The sequence below is a fragment of the Oryx dammah genome, unplaced genomic scaffold (assembly GCF_014754425.2).
Source record: "Oryx dammah isolate SB20612 unplaced genomic scaffold, SCBI_Odam_1.1 HiC_scaffold_10, whole genome shotgun sequence".
Taxonomy (NCBI): domain Eukaryota; kingdom Metazoa; phylum Chordata; class Mammalia; order Artiodactyla; family Bovidae; genus Oryx; species Oryx dammah.
In genome coordinates this window covers 58,219,172-58,246,169 of record NW_024070194.1, presented here as the reverse complement: position 1 = coordinate 58,246,169, position 26,998 = coordinate 58,219,172, and the positions used below count along the sequence as shown (strand labels likewise).

Below are 26,998 nucleotides of genomic sequence, written 5' to 3'. Positions count from 1 at the left end.
TTGCAAAGTCACGAGGTCCTTGAGATACCTGCCCCAGTCAACCCAACTGCCTGCCTTCAGTGCTACTGGGCTTGGCTTTAACTTTCTAGAAGATCCACCACATCTTCTTGGGTTTCAAGAAAAATCCTTTTAGGAGTTGAGGGGGTCTCTTCTTCCCTTCCTGATGTGATGACCTTGCACAGTGACCTGATGTGACTTCCTGGCATGATGACCTTGACCTTCATAGGCTTCCAAATCTTTTTTCTCTGAAATGGCCAAAATATGCCCCCACACTGCCAAAGTACACAGGTGACTCAAGGTCAGAATCTGGAGGGTAGGCCAGTCATTGTTCTGCACACAGTCTTCATCTAAATTAATGTAAAACCTTGTCTGAATGGTATGTAAACTGGGCCGAGATATAGTCAGCAGGCTAACCATCCTCCTTCCCCCACCAAAGGATGGGGCTCCTACAGATTAAAAGACCACCCTCTTCCTAGGCAGTGTGTGATTTGCCCATATCTGAAATAGCAGCATGTACATTGCACAGATTATGTACCTTTTTTTGTTTTTTAAAATTTTTGTGGACGCTGTGCCTCCTCTTTTCACTTTCTGGGAAATCGGCCAGTGTTTCAAGGACCCGGTAAAGAACAAAATAAATGTTTGTAGGTAGTTTCAAGGGAGAATGAGTATGCTGGATGCAACTCTGCCCATCCAAAGAAAAGCATTTGAAGTGCCTTTCTGATATTTTAATAAACTGGTGAGATTCAGAAGGTTGATTTTACTAGTTTACTTTTCAGATTTGTGATCAACGTGTGAATGTGTTTATGTATGCTGGGGAGGAGGAACTGTTGAGAAAGTGTAGGCAAAGGAGTGCAAACTTTGAAAAGTCCAGCTGAAGAGACTGAAATTGATTGTGTGCAAAGTCAGCGGTATCTGTCTGTTAATCAAGCTCTAAAAGCTTGGTGAAGAAAGTGTGTAAGAACCTTCAGCATATAACCTGTCCTTCTCGTTGCCCTTTTTAAAAGGGATTTCACTGAAATTTGGGACGTTCCGCAGTCGGCTGTTCCTTTTTTCAGGATATCAGCCTATTGGGGAGGCTGATTCTGTGAGATGAAAGAGACGCAGAACCGGCTTCCAGCAAAGGCTCCTGCCGGCGATCCTGGGCCATGTTTTCCTTCCCCGGCTGCGGAGTCGCCGCAGTTTGCCTCGGGGGGCCCGCGTGGGTCCAGGGCAGAACAGCGCATCACCTGTTGGGGCCTCGGGGAAGCGCGCGGCGCGGGGGCGGGCGGGGGGCCCAGCCCGCATTCCTCAGGGACCCGGCGGGCGGACAGACGGACGGACCAGGGGACGCGCGCGCGCGGAGGGACGCGGGAGGCCGGGCGCTGGAATGCAGTCTTCCCCGGCTAGAGAGACTTTGCACGGGAGTGGAGAGTAGTTTGGGGTGGGGTTTCGCACCGTTCCCTCCTCCCCACCCCCCGGGCCCCCTTCCAGGCGCTTTCTGGAAGCGTTTTTTCAGAACGGCGCCCTGAAGTTTAAAGACCAGAGAGGAGCCTGGGCCGGAGGCAGGGACAATGGAAGAAAACGAAAGCCAGAAATGTGAGCCATGCCTTCCTTACTCAGCAGACAGCAGACAGATGCCGGGTAAGTAAGAGGCTCTCATTCAAAGATGGAGTTACGGTTCCGCGTGTGCCTCGCGGCTGGCTGCTGCTTTTTATAACTGCAGAGCGAGCGCCTGGCACAGAAAAGGCGTATTTCTTGGGGTGGTGCGTTTTCCCAACTCAGTGGAGAGCTGTAGGCTGGACTTTTTTTTTTTTTTTTAATCTCTGGCAGGATTTTCTTAAGCAGCCAAAGAAGTGGCGGGGTGATGTTACACTGGTAGCCCTGTAAGCCGTCAGTACTTGCTAGATCTCCAGGTAATGACAAATACATCGCCCAAAGCAGCTTTCCATACTCACTGCTCCAGCCGCGGGAGAGAGGAGCTCTTTCTGGAAAGGTCTCTCGGGGACGGCAACACTTCCATTCATTGGTTGGGGGGATTCCACGAGGCACAGGCACGTCGGAGGCAAGTTTGGTCGTATTTGAGAGTTAAATCGCAGAGTTTGGGGATGTTTTCTTTTTTTTCCGGATCGGAACAGCAGGGGAGCACTTGTCCATGTAGAGGAGAGATGGAGCTGTTTGAATTTTCTGTATGCTTGAATCCAAAAGTTGGGAGCTGTTAAGACAGTTCTGATAGATTTTCTCTGAGCAGTTTCCCTTTGATTGTGTTTATAATAGACTTGTCTTTTCCGTAGGGAACTTCCAGAAGCTTATGTCGTTCCAAAGAAATTATGCAGTGTGGTTGGGTGGGGAAAGGGCTCCTCGGCTGGGCCGTCCAGTGTCTGACGTCTGTGACTCCGGAGCCTACCTTGCATGCACTATCGCGAAGGCAGCGGGTTTGGACCCAGCACAATCCAGAACCCTCCCCGCCCCCACCTTAGCCCAGGTTCATCCAGGGGCCAGTTAATAGCCATGCTTGCGGGGCTGCAGTGCTGTGCGTGGGAGTAACAACAATGCACAGGGGAAAAGGTGTTTTTTAAAAAGGCAAAAGGGAAGTCACACATGACTCATCCACACTGAAAATGCAAAACTAAGCCAGACAGAAGAAAATACAATTAGAAGAGATAGAAATTCCCCCCGGTGAAAAGCAGGAAACTTTAAGACCAGTGAACCCTGGAGAATCCCAGACTCAGAGTCCTCGGCTTGCTGGCTGTGTTTGTGCTGTCAAAGCACTACACTTTCCTTGGGGGCCGCTGGGCAGTGGGGCCCCCTCCCCTGCCCTCTTTGATAGACAGGGTCCTGCAGCAGGAATTCAACCTCTGGGCTTCTGCTGCATTACGAAATACTCGGAATCTACGGGCGTAACGAGAGAGTGGAACTGATTTAAGAAACAATTTACAACCACAGCAGTTCAGAGACACTTCAGAGACTGAGATGGTGAGACTGATGCAGTGTGATCACTTTATTTCATTTATTCACTAAATATCAAGCCTCTGTTCTGTGGGAATCACTGTTTTAGCTTCTGGGGATCCAGCAGTGAACAAAATAGATGAAAAGCCCTTGCTTTATATTCTAAGGGGCAAGTTTGGGGGAAGGGGAGTGGAGGACAAAAACAATAAATAGATAAGTAAAATAGCATGTTATATGGTGGGGTTGCCATATTTGTCAAACAAAAATAAAAGGCTCATTTAAATTTGAATTTCAGGTAAAAAAAATAAACTTTTTTTTTTAGTATGTGTATCCCATGCAATATTTGGGATACACTTATGCTAAAAATTATTCGTTGTTTATCTGAAATTCAAATTTAACTGTGCATCTTATATTTTATCTAGTAAGTTTATTAAACTGTGGGGGAAAATAAGGCAGAGAAAGAGAATACTGAGTATGGGGGGGTCAGGGGTGAAACTGTAGTAGGGTTATTAGAGATGGCCTCGCTACTATGTTGGAGGAGGTAGTGGCAACCCACTCTGGGGTTCTTGCCTGGAGAATCCCCATGGACAGAGGAGCCTGGCGGGCCACAGTCCAGGGGGTCTCAAAGAGTCGGACACGACTGAGCGACTCAGCACTGCTGTGATACTTGAAGGGACATCAGAAAGAAGTGAGGGAGAGAAGAAAAAGGGCATCTTCAAAGAACAACATGGGGAAAGGATGGATAGAAACGAGGTTAAGAGAGAATTCTAGGCCCTGTCGGGTGGGGCCTCTGATAGTAGAGTAAGGACTTCGGCTTTTATTTCAAGGGAGGTGGGAGCTGCTGGCAGGTCTGAGAGGTTTCTTCAGAGGTAGTCCTGGGTGCTCTACTGAGAATCACCCGAGTGGGGTTGGGGCCAGAGCAGGGAGCTCAGTTAGGAAGCTTTCAAAGTAAACCAGTCACTAGCTTGGATCAGCAGGTAGGGGGGTAGAACAGGTGGTCGTAAGAAGACAGACTTTAGATACATATTGAGGATGAAACTGAATTTGCCAAGAGATTGAATATAGGATATAAGAGAGACAGAGGAGTCGGAGATGACTTCAGAAATTTTGGCCTGTGCTTCTGGGAAGTTGTCATTTACCTGAAGGGGAAAGTGTTGGAGAGGAGTAGTGGAGAGGGTGTTTGTGGCTTGGAAGTGGAAAGCAGAAAATCTTTTGGCTATGGTAGGATCTGGAAGCTTATCAGGCATCCAAGTGGAGATGTTGATTGCAATTTGGATATTTGTGGCTGGAATTTAGATGAGGGGACCCAGGATTGTTAGAAATGGTCCAGGATTGGGTCTGTGTGCAGAAGGAGGCTAGAAAGGTGGCTGGGGAGCGCGTGAAAGAAGGCTAAGAATTCAGGTTAGATTTCTAAGATCCCCATTGCATCCTGGGTGAAAATGATGCTGTGAAGGAGTGTGGCCTCTTCTCCAGTTCTTCGATATGCGAGAGGACCATGCAAAGGAGGCCAGCCTCTGATGGCTTCATCACCCATGATTCCTTGTGGGCTTGATCGTATTTGGCATTGTAATAATACCAGTGAGAGTGTGGTATTCGAGGGCAAAGACCGTGACTTCTTTGTCTTCACATCCCCAGAACCTAACAGAGCACCAGGCATGAGACAGCGATCAATAAATACGTGCTGAACAAAAAGCAAATTATACCACCCTAGGGCTTTGAGTTTATCAATCTACAGATAGATAAGGATCCGCTGGGTGATCCTGTAACTTGTTCACACCAAGACAGTTTTGAGAGTGAAAGGGACCGCTATAAATAATTTCAATGGGACAACAGTTGTAACCCAGAACTGTTTTGGCAACTGGGCATATGGTTACCTTGAGAATAATTGTTATGGATGATGCTCCCGCGGCTGAAGCGTCAGCTGCTGGGTAGTAAACAGTGTGAAGTGCAGAGAGGTGCTTGGTAATTAGTGGTTGAATTTGAATCTAACTATATCATGCTTATTTTTTTTTGGCTGTGTGCCATGTGAGATCTTAGTTTCCCAGCCAAGGATGGAACCTCTGACCCCTGCAGAGGCAGCACTGCGTCCTAACCACTGGAGCACCAGGGAAGTCCAATACTCTGCTTCTTTTGGGCTCCCCAGAGTGGTCCTTAGGATGCCCATGCCTGCCCATAGCAGCCCTGAGGCGACTACTTTCACTCTGGCTCCAGTGTCTTGAAACCCCTGTGCAGCTGTGTCAGCCACCTGCTTGCCTCTACCACCCCTGATTCACTGGGGTCTTAAGATACTAGTATTCACTGTGGTAGTAATCATTTCACAGTATGTAACTATCAAATCAATATATTGTACACCTTAAAATCAGATAAGATTACATGTCAGTTATATCTCAGTGAAGCTGGAAAAAAAATCATATTGGCAGCCTTGCAGAGTATAGCCCTGGCAGGGGAGGTGGTAAGTGGAGGGGTCCCTGGGGGTCCCCAGACATTCTGGTCTTTGCTCCAAAGCATCCTCTAAAATTGCCTATCAGTTTCTGTCCCTTATCCTGTTTTAACCTTAAAGCACTTTTCAGTCAGTTCAGTTCAGTCTCTCAGTTGTGTCTGACTCTGCAACCCCATGGACTGCAGCACGCCAGGCTTCCCTGTCCATCACCAACTCCCAGAGCTTCTAAAACTCATGTCCATTGAGTCGGTGATGCCATCCATCTCATCCTGTTGTTCCCTTCTCCTCCTGCCTTTAATCTTTCCCAGAATCAGAGTCTTTTCCAATGAGTCAGTTCTTCACAACAGATGGCCAAAGTATTGGAGTTTCAGCTTCAGCATCAGTCCTTCCAATGAATATTCAAGACTGATCTCCTTTAGGATGGACTGGTTGGATCTCCTTGCAGTCCAAGAGTCTTCTCCAACACCACAGTTCAAAAGCATCGATTCTTCGGCGCTCAACTTTCTTTATAGTCCAACTCTCACATCCATACATGACTACTGAAAAAATCATAGCTATGACATTCATGTTACGTATTATCTGTTTGTTGTCTGCCTCCTTAATGTGCCTCCCCTATGAGGGAAGGGAATTAAGTCAACTTTGATCACCACTTCACTACGCTTCCTAACTCCTTTCAGTGTACAGAGCAGGCACTCAATAAATATTTGCAAAAAATAAATCAGTCAATCAGCAAACGAGCCATTGAGACAAGAATGCTTTTCTGGATAGGGGAGGGGCTGTTCCTATTTTGTGTAAAATCTCTAGCAAAAACCTCTTTTATTTACTTTTGTAAGATTTTTTTAGAGGAATCTACATAATGGCCTGGTTTCAGCTGTTAATTTTTGTGCCAGTGTGTCTCGGGTGGTGATCTTTATGATATTAACAAGGGAGCTGGAAAAAATGGAGGAACTCTGTGCGTCCCAACAGAATATGTGATACGTAGGAGTCAGATGACCTGATTGCTGTAATGTCTGTGGTTTAGCATAATCAAGGTTAATTTTTGCTTTGAACAGTGGAATGTGGACATTCCTGGCCAAGTGGATCGCAGTGGTTTACCTCCAGGTGACCCTGGGACCCAAGTCGTCCAAAAGACGTCTAGTTATTATGACAATTCCTCAGGGTCTTGGAGGTTTCTGCTGGAGGTTTTGCACTTAACTGGCCAAAGGGGAAAGAAGAAAGGGTAGGAAAGAGGACTCAGGAGGTCAGGGGCCAGGGCTAAAGGTGGCCCATATAGTTTCTTCCCACATTGCATTGAGCGGAATTAGAACAAGACCCCAACTAGATGAAGGGGACTGAAAAACATGATTTTCTTGTGTGTGCACAGAAGGATGTTACGGTTTAAATACACCGACGTACCTGTGACTGCTGCTATAGTAGATTGGGAATGCGATTTACAGCCAGACAAAACTGTAGCTCCTGGTGATACTCTAATGCAAGAGAGCATCCCAACACAGTCTAGAAAACGACACCTTAGAGACAGCTGACCAGGAGCCACTACGCAGCAGTGGGGGACTCCTTCCCCGGGAGGACAGGATCCTCCTCATCTGATCCAGGAGTGAAATCTCAGGAAGGCCATCTGCCCTGTTCTCGGCTCTCAGATGGCAAGCAGGCATGGAACGCAGGAACAATGCCAGGTCCAGATCCCGGGTTGCAGGTCAGCCGACCCAGCCCCGGCACCCTGAGTGGGGGCCGCGAAGCCAGTCTCGGCTGCTCCTGTGGTCTCTTGCCTGCAGGGTAATTTGCTCTTTGGGTGTCTTCCTTGGGGTGACCCATCTTCCATAGTCCTCTGCCTGCCTGGTCCCTGTCCCTCCCCAGCCCCCCACTTTCTACTTTTCCTTTCCAGAAGTCTCCATGCCAGCCAAGAAGCCCTTTGAAACTCGGAAGAGTATCTCTCTGGCATCTCTGTCCTCTCGATCCTCACTCCTGCTCCAGGGAAGGTTGTTGGGGACCGTTCTCCCCTGGAAGCTCCCATCTTGCTCTTTGCCCTGCAGGAGGGGTTGCTCTGGGCCGACAGAGGCTGGGAGGGGCAGGAAGGGGAAAACTGGAAACCTTGTCTTCAAACTCCAGCTTCATTATTTGTTTGACACGGATTCCCAGAATAGCAAACAGCCCGACACACCCAGGCTCAAACGTTAGCACCGAAGTGCCTTCCAGACAAGGGCCAGAACTGAGCTTCTGTTTCCAAGCTGCGGGCAGTGTGTCCTCATGGACAGTGGAGTTGGTGGGACTCCATTGGCTGTGGAATTGTGACTCCACGTCCTCTGCGGCTCCCCTTTGCTTTTTTTCTCCTCAACTAAAAGGTCCTGTTCTCCCCAAATGACCGGAATGGGAGAGCCGTCTCCTCTGCCTCGGGTGTGGGAGTCGATCGCTTCCAAGAACTGCGTCTCATAGAGGAAAAAGCTCCAGTGACCCCTCCAGGGTCATGGTAAATGGGAATGAGTTGTACAGCCCATTGTGTAGGAGTCGTTCGGCTGGGTTGTACAGCTTCGTGTGGTAGCTGCATTGGTCGGTTTGTTGCGGGTGCTGTAAAAGTGGAGCAGGGTGACCTGCAAGCAGATGGGATCCAGAGCTCAGTGAGCCACCAGGCAGGCAGGTGAGGCTGAGGGAGGTGTGGGTCCCCAGGGCAATGAGAAGCCAGTGCATTTAGCCACCGGTGCATCTGCTGTCTGTTTCTGCTGTCCTGCGCATTGCATTAAACCTCCGTAAGCACCCGGAGACATTTTAGAAGAATCCACGAGACAGTAAAAAATGGAAAAGTAACCTAAGGTGGGGCGCTTCCCAGGTGGCACTAATGGTAAAGAACCCACCTGCCAGTGCAGGAGACGTAAGAGACACGGGTTTGATCCCTGGGTTGGAAAGATCCCCCTGGAGAAGGAAATGGCAACCCAGTCTAGTATTCTTGCCTGGAGAATCCCATGGACAGAGGAGCCTGGCGGCTACAGACTGTGTGGTTGCAAAGAGAGGAACACGACTGAGCAACTTAGCACACAGCCTAAGACGGACGTGACCTCCTTAGTGCCGAGTGTGAAGAGGGTTGTGGTTGGAGGGTCAGCGAGGTGGGGCTGCTCCAAGGTGGATGTTGACAGATGACTCTGAACTCCAACTCTCTCCCTCCCTCCTCCTTTCCCAATTTATTTCAAAGAACGTGGAAAACTTTTCAGTCTCCAAGGGGCTGCTGTCCTGGCTGTCTTGACCTTTTCTGAGGATCCTGAGATGAAATAGGATAGTTCTTATGAGTTCATGTGGCAGAGCAAGGCCCAGTAGAACTTTCTGCCCTTGCTGGTAGTTGAGGAACATGAGTGTGTGTTCTCCTGGGTGGATGTGTATATTTGTGTGTTATGTCCACGTGAATAAATCACCTTTCCAGAGATTCCATTTTGCCAGTTAATCTAGCTGTCTGGGATAACTTTTAAAATACATTATTTTCATGGTGTCACAAGTAATCAAGGGAATTACCTGGTGATCCAGTGGTTAGAATTCTGCCATTCCACTTCAGGGGACACAGATTTGATTTCTGATCAGGGAACTGAGATCCTGAATGTCACGCTGCACAGCCAAAAAAAAAAAAAAAAAATTTAATTGTAAAAATCCATTTAGAAGTCAACTCTGTTGTATCAAGTAGACAAAAATTTGACTAATGAAAAACTCATGTGCACACACTCAAAAGCATAAGTTTAAATCTTTGCAGATTGCCCACATATTTCCCAGCCTGCGATGGGACATTTTCCGCACCTGTCTTTATTCAGTAGCTCCTGTTACCTCTGTGTCATTAGAGAAGAGACCACAAACGAGGTAGCCCTCACCAAAGGAGTGGGTTGCCGTTTCCTTCTCCAGGGGTCTTTCCTACCCAGAGACTGAACCTGCGTCTCCTGCAGTGGCAGGCAGATCTATACCGCTGAGCCACCCGGGAAGCCCCTATGTGATGAGAAGGTAGAGTAAATAAATGGGATTAATCTCCCCAAATCTTTTTTTTTTTTTTTCCAAACTCAGAGGTATTTACTGGATCCTTACTAATGACTTTTTGGGGCTTCCCTGATGCCTCAGTGGTAAAGAACCCTGCCAATGCAGGAGATGAGGGTTCAGTCCCTGGGTCAGGAAAACCCCTGGAGAAGGAAATGGCAACCCACTTTAGCACTCTTGCCTGGGAAATCTCATGAACAGAGGAGCCGGGGTGTGTGTGTGCGGGGGTGCTACAGTCCATGGCGGTCACAGAAGAGTTGGACATGACTTAGCGACCAGACAGCAACTAATGATTAGTGTGGGTTGGTTGCTAAGGGTAATTCCAAAGAAAACACATGCATGAAAACTCATAATAGTGACAGTCAACATCTCACAGTTTTCTTATTGGTCCTCAGTACTGGTAACACAGGTAGTGTTATTGAGCTCTGCGTTTTGTAGGTAGGAAATCAAGACAGAGAGACAGTAGATGGCTTGACTGAAACCATATGTATAGTAAGGAGTGGAGGAGGGCTAGAACTCAGGGCTTTTAATTCCAACCATCATCCCTTCCCTACCTGGAAAAGACTTCACTGGGCAATTGTGTGTCCCTTGAGGGACTCCCATGCTCAAGGCGATTTTCAGTGGACGATTTCTCCTGTCATCTTTGGAGGAAAGGGAAACAGTTTCCACCCATTCTTCCAGATGTCACTTCCATGATTTCAGAAGTGATTTGGGCTTCTCTCATTTTGTGCTGGGTCTGACAGACTTTTTATTTTATTTATGAAAAAAATGTTTATTGGAGGATAATTGCTTTATGGTGTTGTGTTAGTTTCTGCTATGCAACCAAGTGAGTTCGCTGTATGTGTACATATATTCCCTCCCTCTTGGACCTCCTTTCTACCCCCCTCCCCCACCCCATCCCACCCCAGTGGGTCATACAGAGCATCAGGCTGGATTCCCTGGCGATACAGTAGCTTCCCACTAGCTGTCTGTCTTACACATGGTAATATATATATGTCAGTGCTCATCTCCCAGTTCATTCCACCCTCTCCTTCCCCTGCACCATGCCCACATGTTCATTCTCTACGTCTGCCTCCCAGAACCTTTTTATTTATTTTTTTCAATATCTTTTGAACCAATAGTTCTATCTTCTCCCCCTTCTAAAGGTACTGTTGAAGTTAATGAATAGTAGAATGAACTAATTGGACTGTTTTTTCCTTCTCTTTCCTCATCAGTGTCTGATGGTCTGATGGAAAAGCTATCATTAGCCATGTAATGAGAAGTGAGGGGTAAACAAGAAGAATTACTCCCGGAATACTCATCTAGGGGTGAAAAACTGGAGCAGGGAAATGAGCCCACGTTTCCAATATATTCTGTGTCTAACCAACAGGTGCTGTACCTGCAGTTCTAGGTATAGGCATTTCTAGGTAAAGAAGAGAAAAACCATGTTGATGGCACTGCCTTTAGAGGAGCTGGTTTATGTATGAACTCTGAACACTTGTTGGTTTATGTCACTGGCATCAAGTTTTAGTTCTTGGGACTTCACTGGTGGTCCAGTGGTTAGGATTTCACCTTCCAGTGCAGAGGGTACAGGTTCTATCCCTGATGGGGAAGCTAAGATCCCCACATGCCTCATGGCCCAAAATCCAAAACAAACAGCAGAAGCAATACTATAACAAATTCAATAAAGATTAAAAAAAAAAAAGTTAGTTCTCTGAGACTCAGCTCTAGAACTCTTAAATATTGGGTGTGTTTTCTTTACTTAACTTTTGAAGATAAATAATTAGCAAATACCCTCTTAAATTGGAAATTTATTTTAAAAAATAATTTAGAGTATATTTATAATAATAAATATTTAAAAAATAAAAAGCTAAGAGACTTCCCTGTAAGTACAGTGGTTAAGACTCCATGCTTCAGTTGCAGGGGTTGTAGGTTTGATGCCTGGTCAGGGAACTAAGATTTAAATTTGCATATCTAATACCAGTTCAGCCATGCTTAATTTATTAGTGAAAACGGGGAGGCTAAGAGAGGTCCCATCATTTGTCCTTAATCTAGGCTTGAAGGCAGGATTTTTAAAATTGTAAGTTCTGTTACTAGAATGAAACTATGTTTAAAAATAAAGAAATAATCATAATCACTTAAGTTAACTTTTCCATAGTTACAGATGAGTGTGAAGGGTAACCCAGGTTTTGTTGCGTTGTTAGTCACTCAGCCCTGACCGACTCTTTGCAACTCCATGAGCTGTAGCCTGCCAGGCTCCTCTGTCCATGGGACTTCCCAAACAAGAATACTGGAGTGGGTTGCCATTCCTTTCTCCAGGAGATCTTGCCAGCAACTGGTTTGACCAGGTGTTTTGGTTTTGAATAACCTCAGGGAAAGAAATTGTAGAGCTTTTTTCTTCTTCTTCTTTTTTGCTGCAATATCTTTATTTCCAAAGTGCAGTTTTTCATATTTCTTTTAGTTGTTGATTTACCCTCTTTCCTGCTGCTGTGTGGGTACATGCCCATCGCGTGTGCGCACGCACGCACGCACACACACACACACACACATCTGCTAAGTTACATTCATACATTATCAGCTGCCACAAACGCACTTAGTGTCCTGTAAATGAGATTTCTAGTGTGAAATCTTTAGTTGTGAGCTGTATCTTTTCTGTTTCTCAGAACAAGGAAAGAGCAACCTGCAGGTGACATCCTTAGAAGATGCAGAATGTCGCAGAACCAAGGAGCGCTTTTCTAATGGGAACAGCCGTGTTTCAGCTTCCAAATCTTCCCGCAACATCCCGAGGAGGCACACTCTAGGTGGGCCTCGAAGTTCCAAAGAAATCCTGGGAATGCAAACTTCGGAGATGGACCGGAAGAGAGAAGCTTTCCTGGAACATCTGAAGCAGAAATATCCGCATCATGCCACCGCCATCATGGGCCACCAGGAGAGGCTGAGAGACCAGGTACGAATATCCTGCCATTTTCACTCTGCCGAGCTCATTCTTCGTTTTTTTTTTTTCATTCTGTTTTCTCCCAATATTATTGAGATATAATTGGCCTACAGCACTGTATGTTTAAAGTATGCAGAATAATGATTTTATTTATATTCATCCTAAAATGATTATCACAGAAAATTTAGTGAACATCCATTATCTCATTTAGATACAAGATGAAAGAAATAAATAAAACAACTTTTTTTTCCCGTGATGAGCACTCTTAAGATTTACTCTCCTCACAGCTTTCTGTGTAACATACAGTAGTCCTATTATATTTGTCATGGTTACTTTATGTCCCTTGTATTTATTTCCAACTGGAAGTTGGTGACTTTTGACCACCTTCATCTGATTCTCCTTCCCTGTGCAAAGCTCATCTTTAACGAACATGAGGGAAAGCAGAGTGACCTTCCGGTTAAAGGGGGAAAAAAACAGTTGAGTGGACTGTGCCCACTGCTGGATTGTCCCAGATCTCTCTGTTAGCTTGGGGAGAGGAGGCAGATTGCAGAAAAGATTCGACCTGAAGGCTCAGCCTTCTTCAGCAACAACAGTAAGAGAACAGAAAGTGAGAGAAGAGAGACCAGAGAATACGCATTTCCCCTATAAGAACGTCCCAGGTTCAACCACAAATATATCTAAAATGCAGGCAACGCAGAAGTGTATCTTAACTGAGTAAAGCATGGAATCAGCTAATGTCTGCCCCCTTATCACTGAGTGCTTGGCACAGTGAAAGAATGAGTGTGTGAGTGAATGAATATAAATACATTTTCAGGCTAAAACAGAGCACACAGAGGGATAGTCTTGTGACAAACCCCTTTACCTCAAGGAGCTGACGTTAGGGTCTTGTTTTCTGTTCTTTTTTCTTCTCAGACATGTTTTTCTTCTGCACGCTTGGCTTTCTGCTGTCAGCAGCTACCTGTTTTCTCAGGTTATCTTGACAGCCACACCGCTATCCCTCGACAGTGGCTCAGGGTGTTTTTGTTTCTTGACTGTGTGCAGTTACTTTTCAGGGGACAGTATGGGTTTAGGGTCACAGGAGATGGGAGGCCGGCCTCCTCTGTAGCCCAGAGATCGGCGTCTCCATTTGAGGATGGAGACCATGGTGATGGAAGTGGAGAACATTTAGCAATACTTGTGGTCAGGGACGAGAGCAGGCAGGTATTGATTTTGACACTCCAGGCAGAGACAAGTTTTGTGTTTTTAAGTTTGCTCTCCTGCCAGTTAGTTACAAAAGTGATATCTAACTCAGCTTTTTATCATCTATGGGAATGGTGATTGGCGTTGGCCTCAATTCTTTATGCTTTAAGCTCAGTTTGTTTGATCCTTTAAATGAAACCTTCTCTTTTATGAAATCTTTATCAGAGTGCCTAAAACATGTGAAATATGACTTATGAACTGTATGTTGACATGTTCACATCCCAAGAGGCAGTAGGCCCAGAAGAAGAGAAAGAAGAATCTAGATTGATATGGAGAGGAGCAGATGAATTCTTCACTAAGAAAAGGATGGCTATCTTCATTTCAAGTGTATGTAGAGAATGCCCCTATTTTATTTCTATTTATCAGTTATGTAACCTCCCTCCCCCAGTTTTATTGAGATATAATTGACTAAAAATAAAAGTATCCCTATTTTCTACCGATAGTTGGGTCACTGTCCATTTAATTAATAGAATTTGTGCCTCTCTCTGTGTCCTAATATGTGAGGTATCATACTTTATCCAGTGTTGTTCAGATTGAGGAAACTCAGGGCAGTTAGAGTTACACAGTTTGCTGAGGAAAAGCTGGAATTTGACTTCAGTGAAGTCTGAATCCTTGTTTATTCCTCTGGTCTATAAGTTGAAGACCATTTCCTGTAGAGCAGGCAGTGAGGTCTGTGTATGCGGTATAAGGGAGATGATGAGGGGGTGTGTGTGTCTGAGACTGTAGGGATGGGAGCCTGGGTAAAGGAGGCTAGAAAGTTGGTTATGTGTTGAGTGAGGAAGGCTGATATATATATTTTAAATTAAAATGTATTATTTTGCTGAGAAATATAGAAATTATCCTGTCAAAAATGGTATATTTTTCATTTAAAAAATTTCAGTTATTACTGTACTATTATTATTTGTAATGTCATAATTCTCTCTCCTACCATGATGATGATGGCTTTGGGGAAAAAGTTATTACATAAAACTAACCAGAAGGTTGTAAAGGGCAATGGGATGGTGTCAGAAGATGGGGAGTACTGAATTTGGCCGAGTGGCCTCAGGCTCCAACCTCCTGTCTCTTGAATCTCTGTCATATCATAGTCTGGTCTCAGATGGTCAGCTGCCTGCCCCTTTGCTGGGTAATTCAGGATGAGTTCTTGTATTTTCCAAGCTGACTGTTTTCCATGCTTAGATCTATGCATATATTTTTCCTTCTGCTGCTGAGTTGCAAAGGAACCTTAATCAGCATTGTAAACATTAGAGATAAGCTTAGGTGATGATTTACGAAGTTCCTCTAGACAGCACTTCACCTTCTGTCCTTTTCATTCTTTTTCTCCTATCACCCATTTCCTCTTTCCTATCTTCTTCTCCAAGACACCCTTTGTTCCTCCCAGATCTTCTGACTGTGGGTTATTCCAGGCTTCCTTTACAGGAAGATCACATGACCAGCCTTAAGGAGAAAGGCAAATATCACAAGTCTGATGGACTTTCAGATATGGAGGTTAGAAACACGACACCCGCTTGGGGTGGCTGTTTCTTTAGTTGCTTTCCAGAAAAGCAGCCTTAGTGAGAAGAATGCCAATGAAAGAAATCAAGAATAACAGGATGAAAATGATGTATCCAGCACCTTTCAAGAAATGTCTCGGTGCTAAGGGAATCCAGGTTCTAACTCCTTGGTGTCCAACATAAGGAGAATCAGAGCACACCTTATGTTTTTATTTTTTTAATTGGAGAATTATTGCTTTACAGTGTCGTGTATGAATTTCTGCTGTACAACAACGTGAATCAGCTATAGGTATACATATATCCCCTCCCTCTTGAGCCTCGCCTTAAACCCCGCCCCCAGCCCACTGCTCTAGGTCATCACAGAGCGTCAGGCGGAGGGCACGACACCTTATGTTTTGACATGTGCATTCAAACCCTTGGAAGATTCATGGTTGAAATTTATATTTGAGTCTTTGAAAATAAGTCAGTCAAGAATTTTCTTCAGTCTAAATGACTGAAAGGCAAAAAAGTTTTCTTTACTCTTTTCTGTGATCTCCAAAAAACGGCACACGTCCCTGTTGCAGCACAGTGCTTATCTGGGTAATGAAGTCTCTATTGACTCATTCCTGGGGGACAACCAGGCTGTGAAGCTGCGTCACCTGGCAGCTAAGGGCGTGGCTCTGGGGTCAGGCAGGACTGGATCGGAATCTAGTCTTCACCATGTGCTGGTTAAAAGATTTGAAGCTAATGACTTAATCTTCCTGTTCCAGGCAAGGAAAAGATAATACCTGTATCATGGAGTATTGAGAAAGGAAATGAATTTTCTTCCTGTTTCAGGCAACTCTTAGCATTACAGTATTCTTTCTAAAAATATTTTTATTTACTTTTTTAGCTATGCTGGGTCTTAGTTGTGGCACGAGGGATCTTTAATTGCAGCTTGTGAGATCTGATTCCCTGACCAGGGATCAAACCCAGGCCCCCTGCATTGGGAGCACGGTGTCTTAGCCAGTGGACCACCAGAGAGGTCCCATCATTACAATATTCTGATTCCTGGTGACCAAAAGAAGAGGCTCAGAGGCTCTTATTTTCAAAGTAGTGTTTAAAGTCATTTCACTTTTTTACCAACACATATTTGAGTACTTGAAGTAATTTTTCCCGTTTGTCAGAACACAATTTTGTTATATTTCTGAAACCTGAATGTATTTTTCCTTTATCAAGAGCTTCAAATTTGGATTTGTTTCACTTATTCATCCCATATATAATTTATTTGGCACCTACCATGGAAAAGGCATTGTGAGAAATACAGACGATGAGGCTTGGCCGTTGCCTCCAAGTCAGCAAAAGAAATAAGGCGTTCATGGACAGAGATGAATCCTTCCAAATCCAGCCCAGTGTCACACCTGCTGAGCTGCTTATAGCATGCTGCAGTACCTGTATTGTAGCATCTAATCATACCTTCATTGTACTTTTCTTTATGTTTTGTTCTCCCATCTACAATATGATTTTGAAGAGCCTCGTCTGAATCACCTTTGCAAAGTCAGCATTTAAGGGAGTGCACAACCAAAATTAGGCACGATCAATTTTTGTTAAATGAATAAGGTGAATATTTCTAATACAATTGGAATGTGCTAGGTACCATTTGTTTGGTAAACAGAGAGGAATGGGGAATCCAAGGCTTAAGAGATTGGTGGCAGTTTGAAATCAGAAGGGATTGAGGCTAAGAAGCTAAAGAAAGGCTAAGTAATTTCCCTCCAGTCAAGAAGCCAGCAGGTCAAGCAAGGTCAGAATTTCTCAAGTCTGTGAGCTCTCCATTGTTGACCTTGGTGTTTTCTCCCTCTGCCTGTAATTTTTCTAAAGTTTTGATAACAACTTATGTAGCTCACAGTGGATCAGGTAATAGAGACATTCCATCACCATTTCTTTTAAAAAATAAATTGTATTCAATCCGAGATCATATGAGATAACCACAGAAAATAGATTCCTGTACATATTTTCATTTCATTTCAGTTCAGTTCAGTTGCTCAGTCGTGTCCAACTCTTTGCGACCCCATGAATCGCAGCACGCCAGGCCTCCCTGTCCATCACCATCTCCCAGAGTTCACTCAGACTCATGTCCATCGAGTCCGTGATGCCATCCAGCCATCTCATCCTCGGTCATCCCCTTCTCCTCCTGCCCCCAATCCCTCCCAGCATCAGTCTTTTCCAGTGAGTCAACTCTTCGCATGAGGTGTCCAAAGTATTGGAGCTTCAGCTTTAGCATCATTCCTTCCAAACAAATCCCAGGGTTGATCTCCTTCAGAATGGACTGGTTGGATCTCCTTGCAGTCCAAGGGACTCTCAAGAGTCTTCTCCATCACCACAGTTCAAACTCATCAGTTCTTTGGCGCTCAGTCTTTGCTTCACAGTCCAACTCTCACATCCATACATGACCACAGGAAAAACCATAGCCTTGACTAGACGGAACTTAGTCGGCAAAGTAATGTCTCTGCTTTTGAATATGCTATCTAGGTTGGTCATAACTTTTCTTCCAAGGAGTGAGCGTCTTTTAATTTCATGGCTGCTGTCACCATCTGCAGTGATTTTGGAGCCCCCAAAGATAGTCTGACACTGTTTCCACTGTTTCCCCATCTATTTCCCATGAAGTGATGGGACCGTATGCCATGATCTTGGTTTTGTGAATGTTGAGCTTTAAGCCAACTTTTTCACTCTCCTCTTTCACTTTCATCAAGAGGCTTTTGAGTTCCTCTTCACTTTGTGCCATAAGGGTGGCGTCATCTGCATATCTAAGGTTATTGATATTTCTCCCGGCAATCTTGATTCCAGCTTGTGTTTCTTCCAGTCCAGCATTTCTCATGATGTACTCTGCATAGAAGTTAAATAAGCAGGGTGACAATATACAGCCTTGACGTACTCCTTTTCCTATTTGGAACCAGTCTGTTGTTCCATGTCCAGTTCTAACTGTTGCTTCCTGACCTGCATACAGATTTCTCAAGAGGCAGGTCGGGTGGTCTGGTATTCCCATCTCTTTCAGAATTTTCCAGAGTTTATTGTGATCCACACAGTCAAAGGCTTTGGCATAGTACATATTTTACCTGGAAGGAAAGTTACTTTTGCACAATAGCTCTGAGTTACAGGAAGGTCTGCAGTTTAGCCATCTCCCATAGTCATGGTCACTGTGTCAGGCTACAGTTTGGAAATGCCCTTCTTTTACGTCTTTTCTAGGGAAGATACAGATATCCAGCTGGCCTCACACTTGCAGAATCTGGCTGTCCACTCCTAGTCTCAGAAACCATTCTGAAAAGAGTTTTTTTGCTCTTATTTCCAGTTACCCACAGAATTTCTATTTAACCAACTAGGTAAAGAGTGCCTGCTCTGTGGTTAAGATTAGTTTGTGTATTCTTATATCTAACATGATCAAATCTTAGGAGAAAAGAGGAACACAGTCGGTCCTCCTTATTTGGGAGTTTTGCATCCTTGGATTCAACCAAGATAGAAAATATTGGGAAAGAAATATTCCAAAAAAGGAAAACTTAAATTTGCTGAGTTCCGGCAACTATTTATATAGCCTTTCCTTCGTATTTACAACTTTTTATATAGCATGTCTATTGTATTGGTATTGCAAGTGACCTAGAGATGATTCACAGAGTATGGAGGGTGTGCATGGATTATGTCCTAAGTACCCCTTTTTATATAAGAGACTTGAGCATCCTTGGATTCTGGAGTCCTAGAAACAATCCCCATGGCTCTGCGGGACTATTGTACATTTTAACCTATAAGTCTGTTGTGTTCTTCCATTCAGAATAAAGAGTGAGCAAGTTATAAAGGTTATTTTCCTTTAACACGAGCATTGTGGAGAGTTAAAATAAGGAGATAAGAACATAAACAGTGAGATTATCTGAGATGGGATCCTTAATACCAGGAAGCATTTTGTCCGGCCTGTTGCTTTCTGAGTGTCCCTCAGATCTCGCTGAAGACTGAAGGCAGGGGGAGAAGGGTACAACAGAGGATGAGATGGCTGGATGGCATCACCAACTCAATGGACATAAATTTGAGCAAACTCCGGGAGATGGTGATGGACGGGGAAGGCTGGCATGCTGCAGTCCGTGGGGTCGCGAAGAGTCAGACATGACTGAGCAGCTAAACGAGTCTCACTAGCAGCTGTAGTGTCTGCATGGAAGTGGTACTAGAGCTATGTTCTCGGTACCCAGTGGGTCTGGTGCTGCTTACCAGTGTCTGCTGTAGTCCAGTGTGTCTGGAGCCAGAATGTAACTATGCTGCCAACAATGGAAGTGAAGAAAAAGAAAATATCTGTCAGCCTATTTACTCAAAAACATCTCAAGTTCTGGTTCATTCTAGCCTTTTTTTTTTTTTTAACAACCTCTAAAGAACTTTATTCATTGATGAGGAGCTGTACTGTGGAACCTGGAACTACAGACTTTGGTTCAAGCGCAATGTTATCCATTCCTCCACTATGGAAAATAGTATGGAAGTTCCTTAAAAAACCAAAAGTAGAGCTACCATGTGATCCAGCAGTCCCATTCCTGGGCATACATCTGGAAAAGATGAAAACTCTTAATTTGCAAAGATACGTGCACCCCAGTACTCATAGCAACACTGTTTATAGTAACTAAGACATGGAAACAACCAAAGTGCTCATCAATAGGTGATTGGTTTAAGAAGATGTGGTATAGATATACAGTAGAATGTTACTCAGCCATAAAAAAGAATAAAATAATGCTGATTGCAGCAACTTGAATGGACCTCGAGATTATCATAATGAGTGACGTAAGTCAGAGAAAGGCAGATATCGTATTACTTATGTGTGAAATATAAAAAATAATGCAAACAATTCTATATACAAGACAGAAACAGACCCACAGACATAGAGGACAAACTTTTGGTTACCAAGGAAAGAGGGAAGGGATAAGTTAGGAGTATGGGATTAACATACAAAAGCTACTATATGTAAAGTAGATAAGCAACAAGGATTTACTGTATAGCACAGAGAATTCTATTCAATATCTTATAATAACCTATAGTGGAAAATAATAGAAAAAAAAACTGAATCACTTTGCTATACACCTAATATTAACACAGTATTGTAAATCAGCTATATATATGTCAGTTAAAAATATCCATTCCTCTGACTGATATCTCCTTTTCGGATGGTATGTAATTGATTTTGTTAAGAATCATGGAAAATTCCATTACAGTTAAATCCGGAAGACAAGAGGAGTCTTAACTGTGTCTTTCCTTGAATCAGAGGAGCAGGTCTTAAGAAGTGAGCACTACTTCCAGGCAGTAGAGTAAAGGCATTTTTACTCACTTCCTTCATAACTCACTGAGAACAATTATGGGTACTAACAATGGAAAGAGAGAGGGGAAGAAAATTCCATTTTAGAAAAAAAAAAAGGAAGCTGTCAGGATCCGTGTCATGTTTTTGTGAAGACCTAGTATGCACAGAATATGGAAAGTGAAATAGTTTTTTAGAAGGAAAGTATGCTACCAACAATTTGTATAATCTTGACCTTACCTTCAACAAAGGAAGTTTTTTGGATGAAAAGCAAAGTTCATAGGTGAGAGGAGGCAATGTTACCAGGTCGGAACACTTCCACTGGCAGGAGGCATGTGATTTAAAAGGCTGTGCCTCTCAGACGTTGATGCCACAGACTGATGAGTGAGGGTGACATGATTTTAGGGCAAAGCAAGCAACATAGCATTGTGGGGAAAGCATTGGATATCACAGATCACAGACAAGGGTGCCTCTGTTGACTTCTCCCCTCTGCACACTAGCTTTACAGTAGCTGGCTGGCCCCATTCAAATGGGAGTTATAATGAGAAAGGAGCCAATAGGAGACGTATACCTTACAACTCATGTATTAATCAGGATAGTCTTGATTATGCTGCATAACAAGAAAACCCTGCAAGTTTTTTTGTGACATGACACAGAAATGTTTTATTTCTCATGCATACAAAATCTGTTGTTTGCGATGACTTTGTGATTTAGGCAACATCCATGGTGTGGTGATCATAACATGTGGCCATCATAACATGTGGATTTCAAGTCATCATGACAGGAAAAGAAAGAGCTAATGGTTCCTCACAGCTCTTACATATGTTGGCCCAGAAGTAGCATCTGTCATTTGCCTTCACTGCAGCATCTTGAATCAGGCATCTACAGGGGTGTTTGGTTTATCCAGATTTTGGCTGTGGAGTCTAGTTTAAGAGAGAAATCCCTCCCAGCTTTCCCAAATGTAATGAGTGGTTTTTATCAACTTTGTTGTATTGATACATAGCACTTTATACCTATCTGTACAATGCATCCATTATGTTTATGTGTAATTTAAATATGTTAACATATATTTACATCTACATGCAATGGCATCTTTTTAAAAAATATATGATGTACCATATATATACATTAATATATATGAAAGTGAAAGTCGTTCAGTCTGACTCACTGTGACCCCATGGACTATACAGTCCGTGGAATTCTCCAGGCCAGAATACTGGAGTGGGTAGCCTTTGCTTTCTTCAGGGGATCTTCCCAGCCCAGGGACTGAACCCAGGTCTCCTGCATTGCAGGCGGATTCTTTACCAGCTGAGCTACAAGGGAAGCCCATATACATATGTAATTTTGGTCACACCATATGACTTGTGGGATCTTAGTTCCTTGACTAGGGATTGAACCTATGCCCTCTGCACTGAAAGCGTGAGGAGTCCTAACCACTCTGCCAGGGAAGTCCCGATGTACAATAATATGTTTTATAGGTATAAAAGGTAGTGATTCACAATTTTTAAAGGTTACATATACCATTTTTAGTTATTATATTGGCGGCATTGGTTGTACAGTATATCCTTGTAGCTCATTTTAACCATAATGATTTGTACTTTCTAATCCCCATGTAATGACATCTTTTGACTTATTTTTGATTAAGTGTCGAAGAAGAACTTCCATCACACTGGATCACGCCTCCTGCCGTGGATTTCAGGGGATCAGTCTAGACCTTTGAGAATACAAGTAGTCCCTTTGTCATGTATGGAAAACCCCAAATGTATCAAATTTTTGTCTGTCATCTTTATCGTAACCCTAATCAACCTAGATATGTGAAAGTGTTTGAAATTCACAAACATGCATTGATATTCATGGATCAGTATATCAGCAAAGCCTGGAAGGTAGGCTAATTGGAACTAAAGATGCGCTAAGACCGTAGACCGTTCAGTTAATTGGAGGCCTTGGGCCACAGTGAAGATCTGGTAAAAGGTTCATGTTGTGGAGGGATAGGTTTTATACAGTTTTTTTTGTTGTTCTGTCGCTCAATGTGTCTGCCTCTTTGCGACCCCGTGTACTGCAGCACGCGAGGCTTCTCTGTCCTCCACTACCTTATATATGTTTTGTAAACAGTACAAAAATGAAAAGCATATAAGTTATAGTAAAGGAAATAGACCCCCAGCTAAGAATTTCATCTTTAGCACTATTAATTTATTCTAAGCCAAAGTGGAAAATGCTGGTGAAATAGCAGCAGAAACATATTTAGCTATTTGAACTAATGACTGATTCAGGGTTTACAGACCAATTTCCTACCTCAACCTTAAGGAAAAAGGAAACAACATCTTGGCAGTTAAGAAATAGAATACAGAGACTTCCCTGGTGGTCTGAAGGGTCGGACTTCACCTTCCAGTGCAGGAGGTTAGATCCACCAAGGGGTTAGATCCCTGGTCAGGCAGCCAAGATCCCACCGGTGCCTCACGGCCAAAACTTGAAACATAAAACGGAAACAGTATTGTAACATTCAATAAAGACATTTAAAAAAAGAAATCTAACGCAGTGTATGCATAGCAAATAATAAAACCAAGTCGCAGTAGGAAGAGGGAAGAGGTAGAAACCTCTCCATAGGCTGCCATAAAAGTAGAGAATCTGGGTGGGAGGGGGGTTCATGTTTGGGAACGCATGTACACCTGTGGTGGATTCATGTCAATCTATGCCAAAACCAATACAGAATTGTAAAGTAAAAATTAAATAAATAAATAAATTAATTAATTAAAAAAAAGTGGAGAATCTTAGTTAAATGTTCAGCTTTTCTCTCTCTTTTTTTTTTTTAGCACTATTTTCTCAGCTATTATTTACAGTGGTGGAAAAGTGGAGAAGACTACAAGAACTGCATATTATTGGCAGCACTAAAATTGTGATACTTGCTGTTTACACATATTAGTATATTCCATCCTCCCCAGAACCCTGTGGGGTAGCACTATTTATTATGAACTTTACTTAACAGAATGACACAGAGCCTTTAGATATCATCCAGAGGGACACAGCAAGTGAGTAGTAGCACCAGGACTTAATCTTGTTACCTGGATGTGGGGCCCTTGCTCTTGACCTCCAGATTATCTCATCTTTCTGATGGGTGATGGAATCCAAAGATACTCTAAAGCACCAAAGAAATAAGGAAGGACTGAGGCTTCCCTGGTGGTCCAGTGGTTAAGAATTCATCTTCCAATGCAGGGGACACAGGTTTGATCCCTGGTCAGTGAACTAAGACCCCACATATCTCCATGCAACTAAACCAGCTTATCACAACTAGAGAGAAGTGTGTGAGCCATAATGCAGAGCCCACGTGCTGCAACTGAGACTTGACACAGCCAAATAAATAAATGTTGAAATAAGGAAGGACTGGAATGGGGGGACCAGTTTGCCTAGCATCAATAGGTAAGAATTGTAGTGGTCATCGCATATTGGCTGAGTCCCAAGTGGCAAAGTGGTTAAGAACCCACTTCCCAATGTAGGAGATGCAGGTTTGATCCCTGGGTTGGAAAAATTCCCTGGAGGAGGAAATGGCAACTCCAGTATTCCACTCCGAGGGCAGTGGAGCCTGGCGGGCTATAGTCCATGGAGTCACAAGAGTTGGACATGACTGAGCATGCACACACACCATAGTGGCTGAAATGCCAGCCTCCTGATTAGATCAGCCTTTAATAATTTGGGGAAGAAAAGAAATTTAGGGGGAAGAAAAGTGGTGTATATCTGAGAAAGATAAAAATTGAGAAAATGTAATTTTTGCTGGAGCAACCCCGCTGATTGACAGGAGCATGTGTCATAACGAAATTACATGTTTTATTTAGAAGATATATTATTTGTCTATCAGTGTATATGTGAGTGTGTGTTTAATAACCTACGAGAGGCCTGTGAATAAAGAATATGATAGGATTGAAAGCATCAGTATAAAAAAAATTTCTCATTCTCAGAAATTTCAAATAATACTGGGTATATCAAAGGGAAACAATAGTCATCTAAATTTGAGCGTGATGGAAAACAACAGTAAAAAAAAAAAATAGAGCAGTCTAATACTTAACAGATGATGCTTCTCCAGGGAGCAGATGAAGGGACTGGCCTAGAAGTATTCCCCAGAAGACTGATAATTTGCATTGTGGCTTAGAGGGTGGGATGGGGGGGTGCATTTCAGCAGATTTGGGATATTACATCGTAGGACACATTGTGAGGTCTCAGTAAAGAAAGACTAGGTTCGAGAGGGTGCAGTCTTTCCTTGCAAACTTGACGTTGATCATATAGGATACAGAAAAAGAGGAGGATCATTCACAGCTCACGACTGTGAATGTTTAATTGGGTGCCACCAACCCCTGCATTAGCTTTCATTTTAATTAGTGTTGTGCGGAAGAGCAGGAGAACACGTTTTGAGAACAGTGCTATATTAAAAAGGGCTCTGCCGAAAAAAAAAAGGGGAGGGGAATAAAAATAAGATTCTGCTGGAAAATCTGTTGACAGGTACCTGGGAGTAGGTGGGGAAGGTGAGGGAAGTCAAAAAGCAAAGCAGAACTGTGTAGTGGCAGGAGTCACCTGGAAAGTGGCATTCAGTCAAACCGAGAGCAAACTGCCATTGCAATTAGATCAAGATTCTGGCATTGAGGAATCCGCAAAAGACTGGTGGGACTTCCCTGGTTGTTCTGTGGTTAGGACTGTGCTTCCATGCAGGGGTCACAGGTTCAGTCCTTGGTTGGGGAGGTTCAACATAGCCAAAACAATAAATAACAGATAAAGTCTTTATTCGTTCTAAAAAGCAAGCAGAAAACCCCCAAAGAGACGGTGTGATTTAGTTCAGCACATCAATGCGAACTTAAATTGCAATTGTTTGAATTGTCCCGAGTCTCCTCAGTCATCAATCTTAATTCTTCATCATTACTCACCCTTCCCCTGCAGCGTTTTCTTGGATTAATTCAGTCAAATGGTTACTTATCATGGTCCCACACTGTGAGTTTGGCATCGTATAAAAAACACAAAGTAATATATCAAAAAATACAAAACACAGTACCTGCCCTGTCTAGCATATGTCATGTTAGTGGACAGAGTACCAATGTTTGGGCCCAATATGAGTGAATTAACATACACTAGGACACCCAGCTGTGTGACAGGAGGCAAGTTGGTCCATTTCCCTGAGGCTTTTTCTTAACCAAAGAATTGAGACAGATGTTGGGGTGCTGATATATCTCTACTGTAGCAGTTTAATGCATTCTTATCAAGGAGAGCATTCTGGTGGGAAAGTCAAGGCCAGTACCATTAGGGCGGCACAAACAGTGGACATTTTCAATAGCAATGATCAAGATCAGTGTTTTGTAAAGGTATGTTCTATAGAATCCTAGATCCCCAGGCAGTTAATAGCTGTTTGGGAAGAAAGTTACTAATTTGAGGACATTCTTATTTAACCAAAGTTAATTTCTACATTGCAGGACTGGTCAGATCTTTTAATATGCTGAATTGTGAATCTCAGGTTGGAGATTTGGGAGTAGGTGGGTGAGGAATGAAATGGGCAGTATTTCCAAACCCTATTTGCCGAAGAATTATTGTTTGGTGGGGGGACATTTGTCTTGTGAGACACATTCAGAAATGGTGGAATGTCATGCAAAAGCTTATATTCAGAGCGGTGGGAGATCTCAGAGAGGGAAGATTTTGTACAGGAGACCAGAAGTTAAGTGGGGTCTCTTGGAATGATTCAGGGCTCCTGGAGACAGTAAACTTGTCCTAATTATCTGTTTCCTCAATGCCCAGAGCACAGTAGATACTCAACAAATATCTATGGCAAGGATATTAACAGATTATGATTTGAATGATTTAATGAAGGCATGGAGGCATTCTGATGGAGGAGGGTGGCCTGGAGAGGCAACAAGAATGGAGGTGGCTTCCTGGTGAGTCAGTGGATAAGCCAGTCTGAGAGAGGTGGGGGTGCTGTTTGGAGAAGGAAGAGGGCAGTGGGGTTAAACAAAGTGGAGTCAGATTGTGCTGGACCTTGAACACCCAGCAGAAAGTTTGGAATGGCAGACACAGGGCACTTTGCTTTCATTCCACAACTGGAATGAAAAGCAAAGTTCAAAGGTTAGTTTTTAGTGCTACCTAGAAGGGACCGTGTGGAAAGCCTGGGTGCTTGCCTGGGCATGCTTGCCATGTCCAGGCGGCAGTGATAAGGTCCAGTGTCGTGGAGCGGGCATGGAGCTCACCCAGAATGAAACGATGACGACATATCAGATACGCGAATGAAAAAATGAGAATGACTCGGTGACTCAATAGAGAAGGATGAAGGTATGAAGAACTGCAGATGGTGTAGCAGGGAAGGCAGGAATACCCAGTGCCGCCCCCCCCTCCACTGCTACCCCTGCCCCCCAAAGACCTAGATTCTGGTTTCCACTGAGGTCCTAGCTGTGCCAGTTCATTGAGCAAGTCTAAGCTCCTATGCCATCCATCCATATTGTGTGACCCCCTGAAGAACTAGAGAAGTACCACAGAAGGTTATGGCCACAGTCACGAGAGGAGGGGGTAGGGCAGGGAGGGGGAAGGACACGAGTGTTAACTCTTGAGATCTGCTGCTGGAGATGGGCTGTGGGGAGAAAGATCTGGTCTGGAGCTCAGTGGATTTTTTGACAAAATTCTGTAGTGTCTTCCCTTTGAAAGGCTCTCATATTTGCCCTCTCGGGGCCCCACTTTGCACCAGCCTCATTTTGTATCCT

General features: G+C 43.8%; 1 protein-coding gene across 13 annotated transcripts in view; it reads left to right on the top strand.

Moving 5' to 3' along the window:
• The first annotated feature begins 1,338 nt into the window (after positions 1 to 1,338).
• The window catches only part of KIAA1217 (KIAA1217 ortholog), a 350,338-nt gene continuing 324,678 nt past the window's right edge, over positions 1,339 to 26,998 (top strand). For 11 of the 13 annotated variants that reach the window (XM_040248531.1, XM_040248532.1, XM_040248526.1 and 8 more), the window contains exons 1-2: positions 1,342 to 1,620; positions 12,007 to 12,290. In XM_040248531.1, coding sequence (XP_040104465.1) covers positions 1,551 to 1,620; positions 12,007 to 12,290 — 354 coding nt within the window. In that variant the 5' untranslated portion in view covers positions 1,342 to 1,550. Of the gene's footprint in view, positions 1,621 to 2,519; positions 2,953 to 12,006; positions 12,291 to 26,998 lie in introns of those variants that run through there. The other 2 variants (XM_040248530.1, XM_040248527.1) reach the window with 2 other exon arrangements.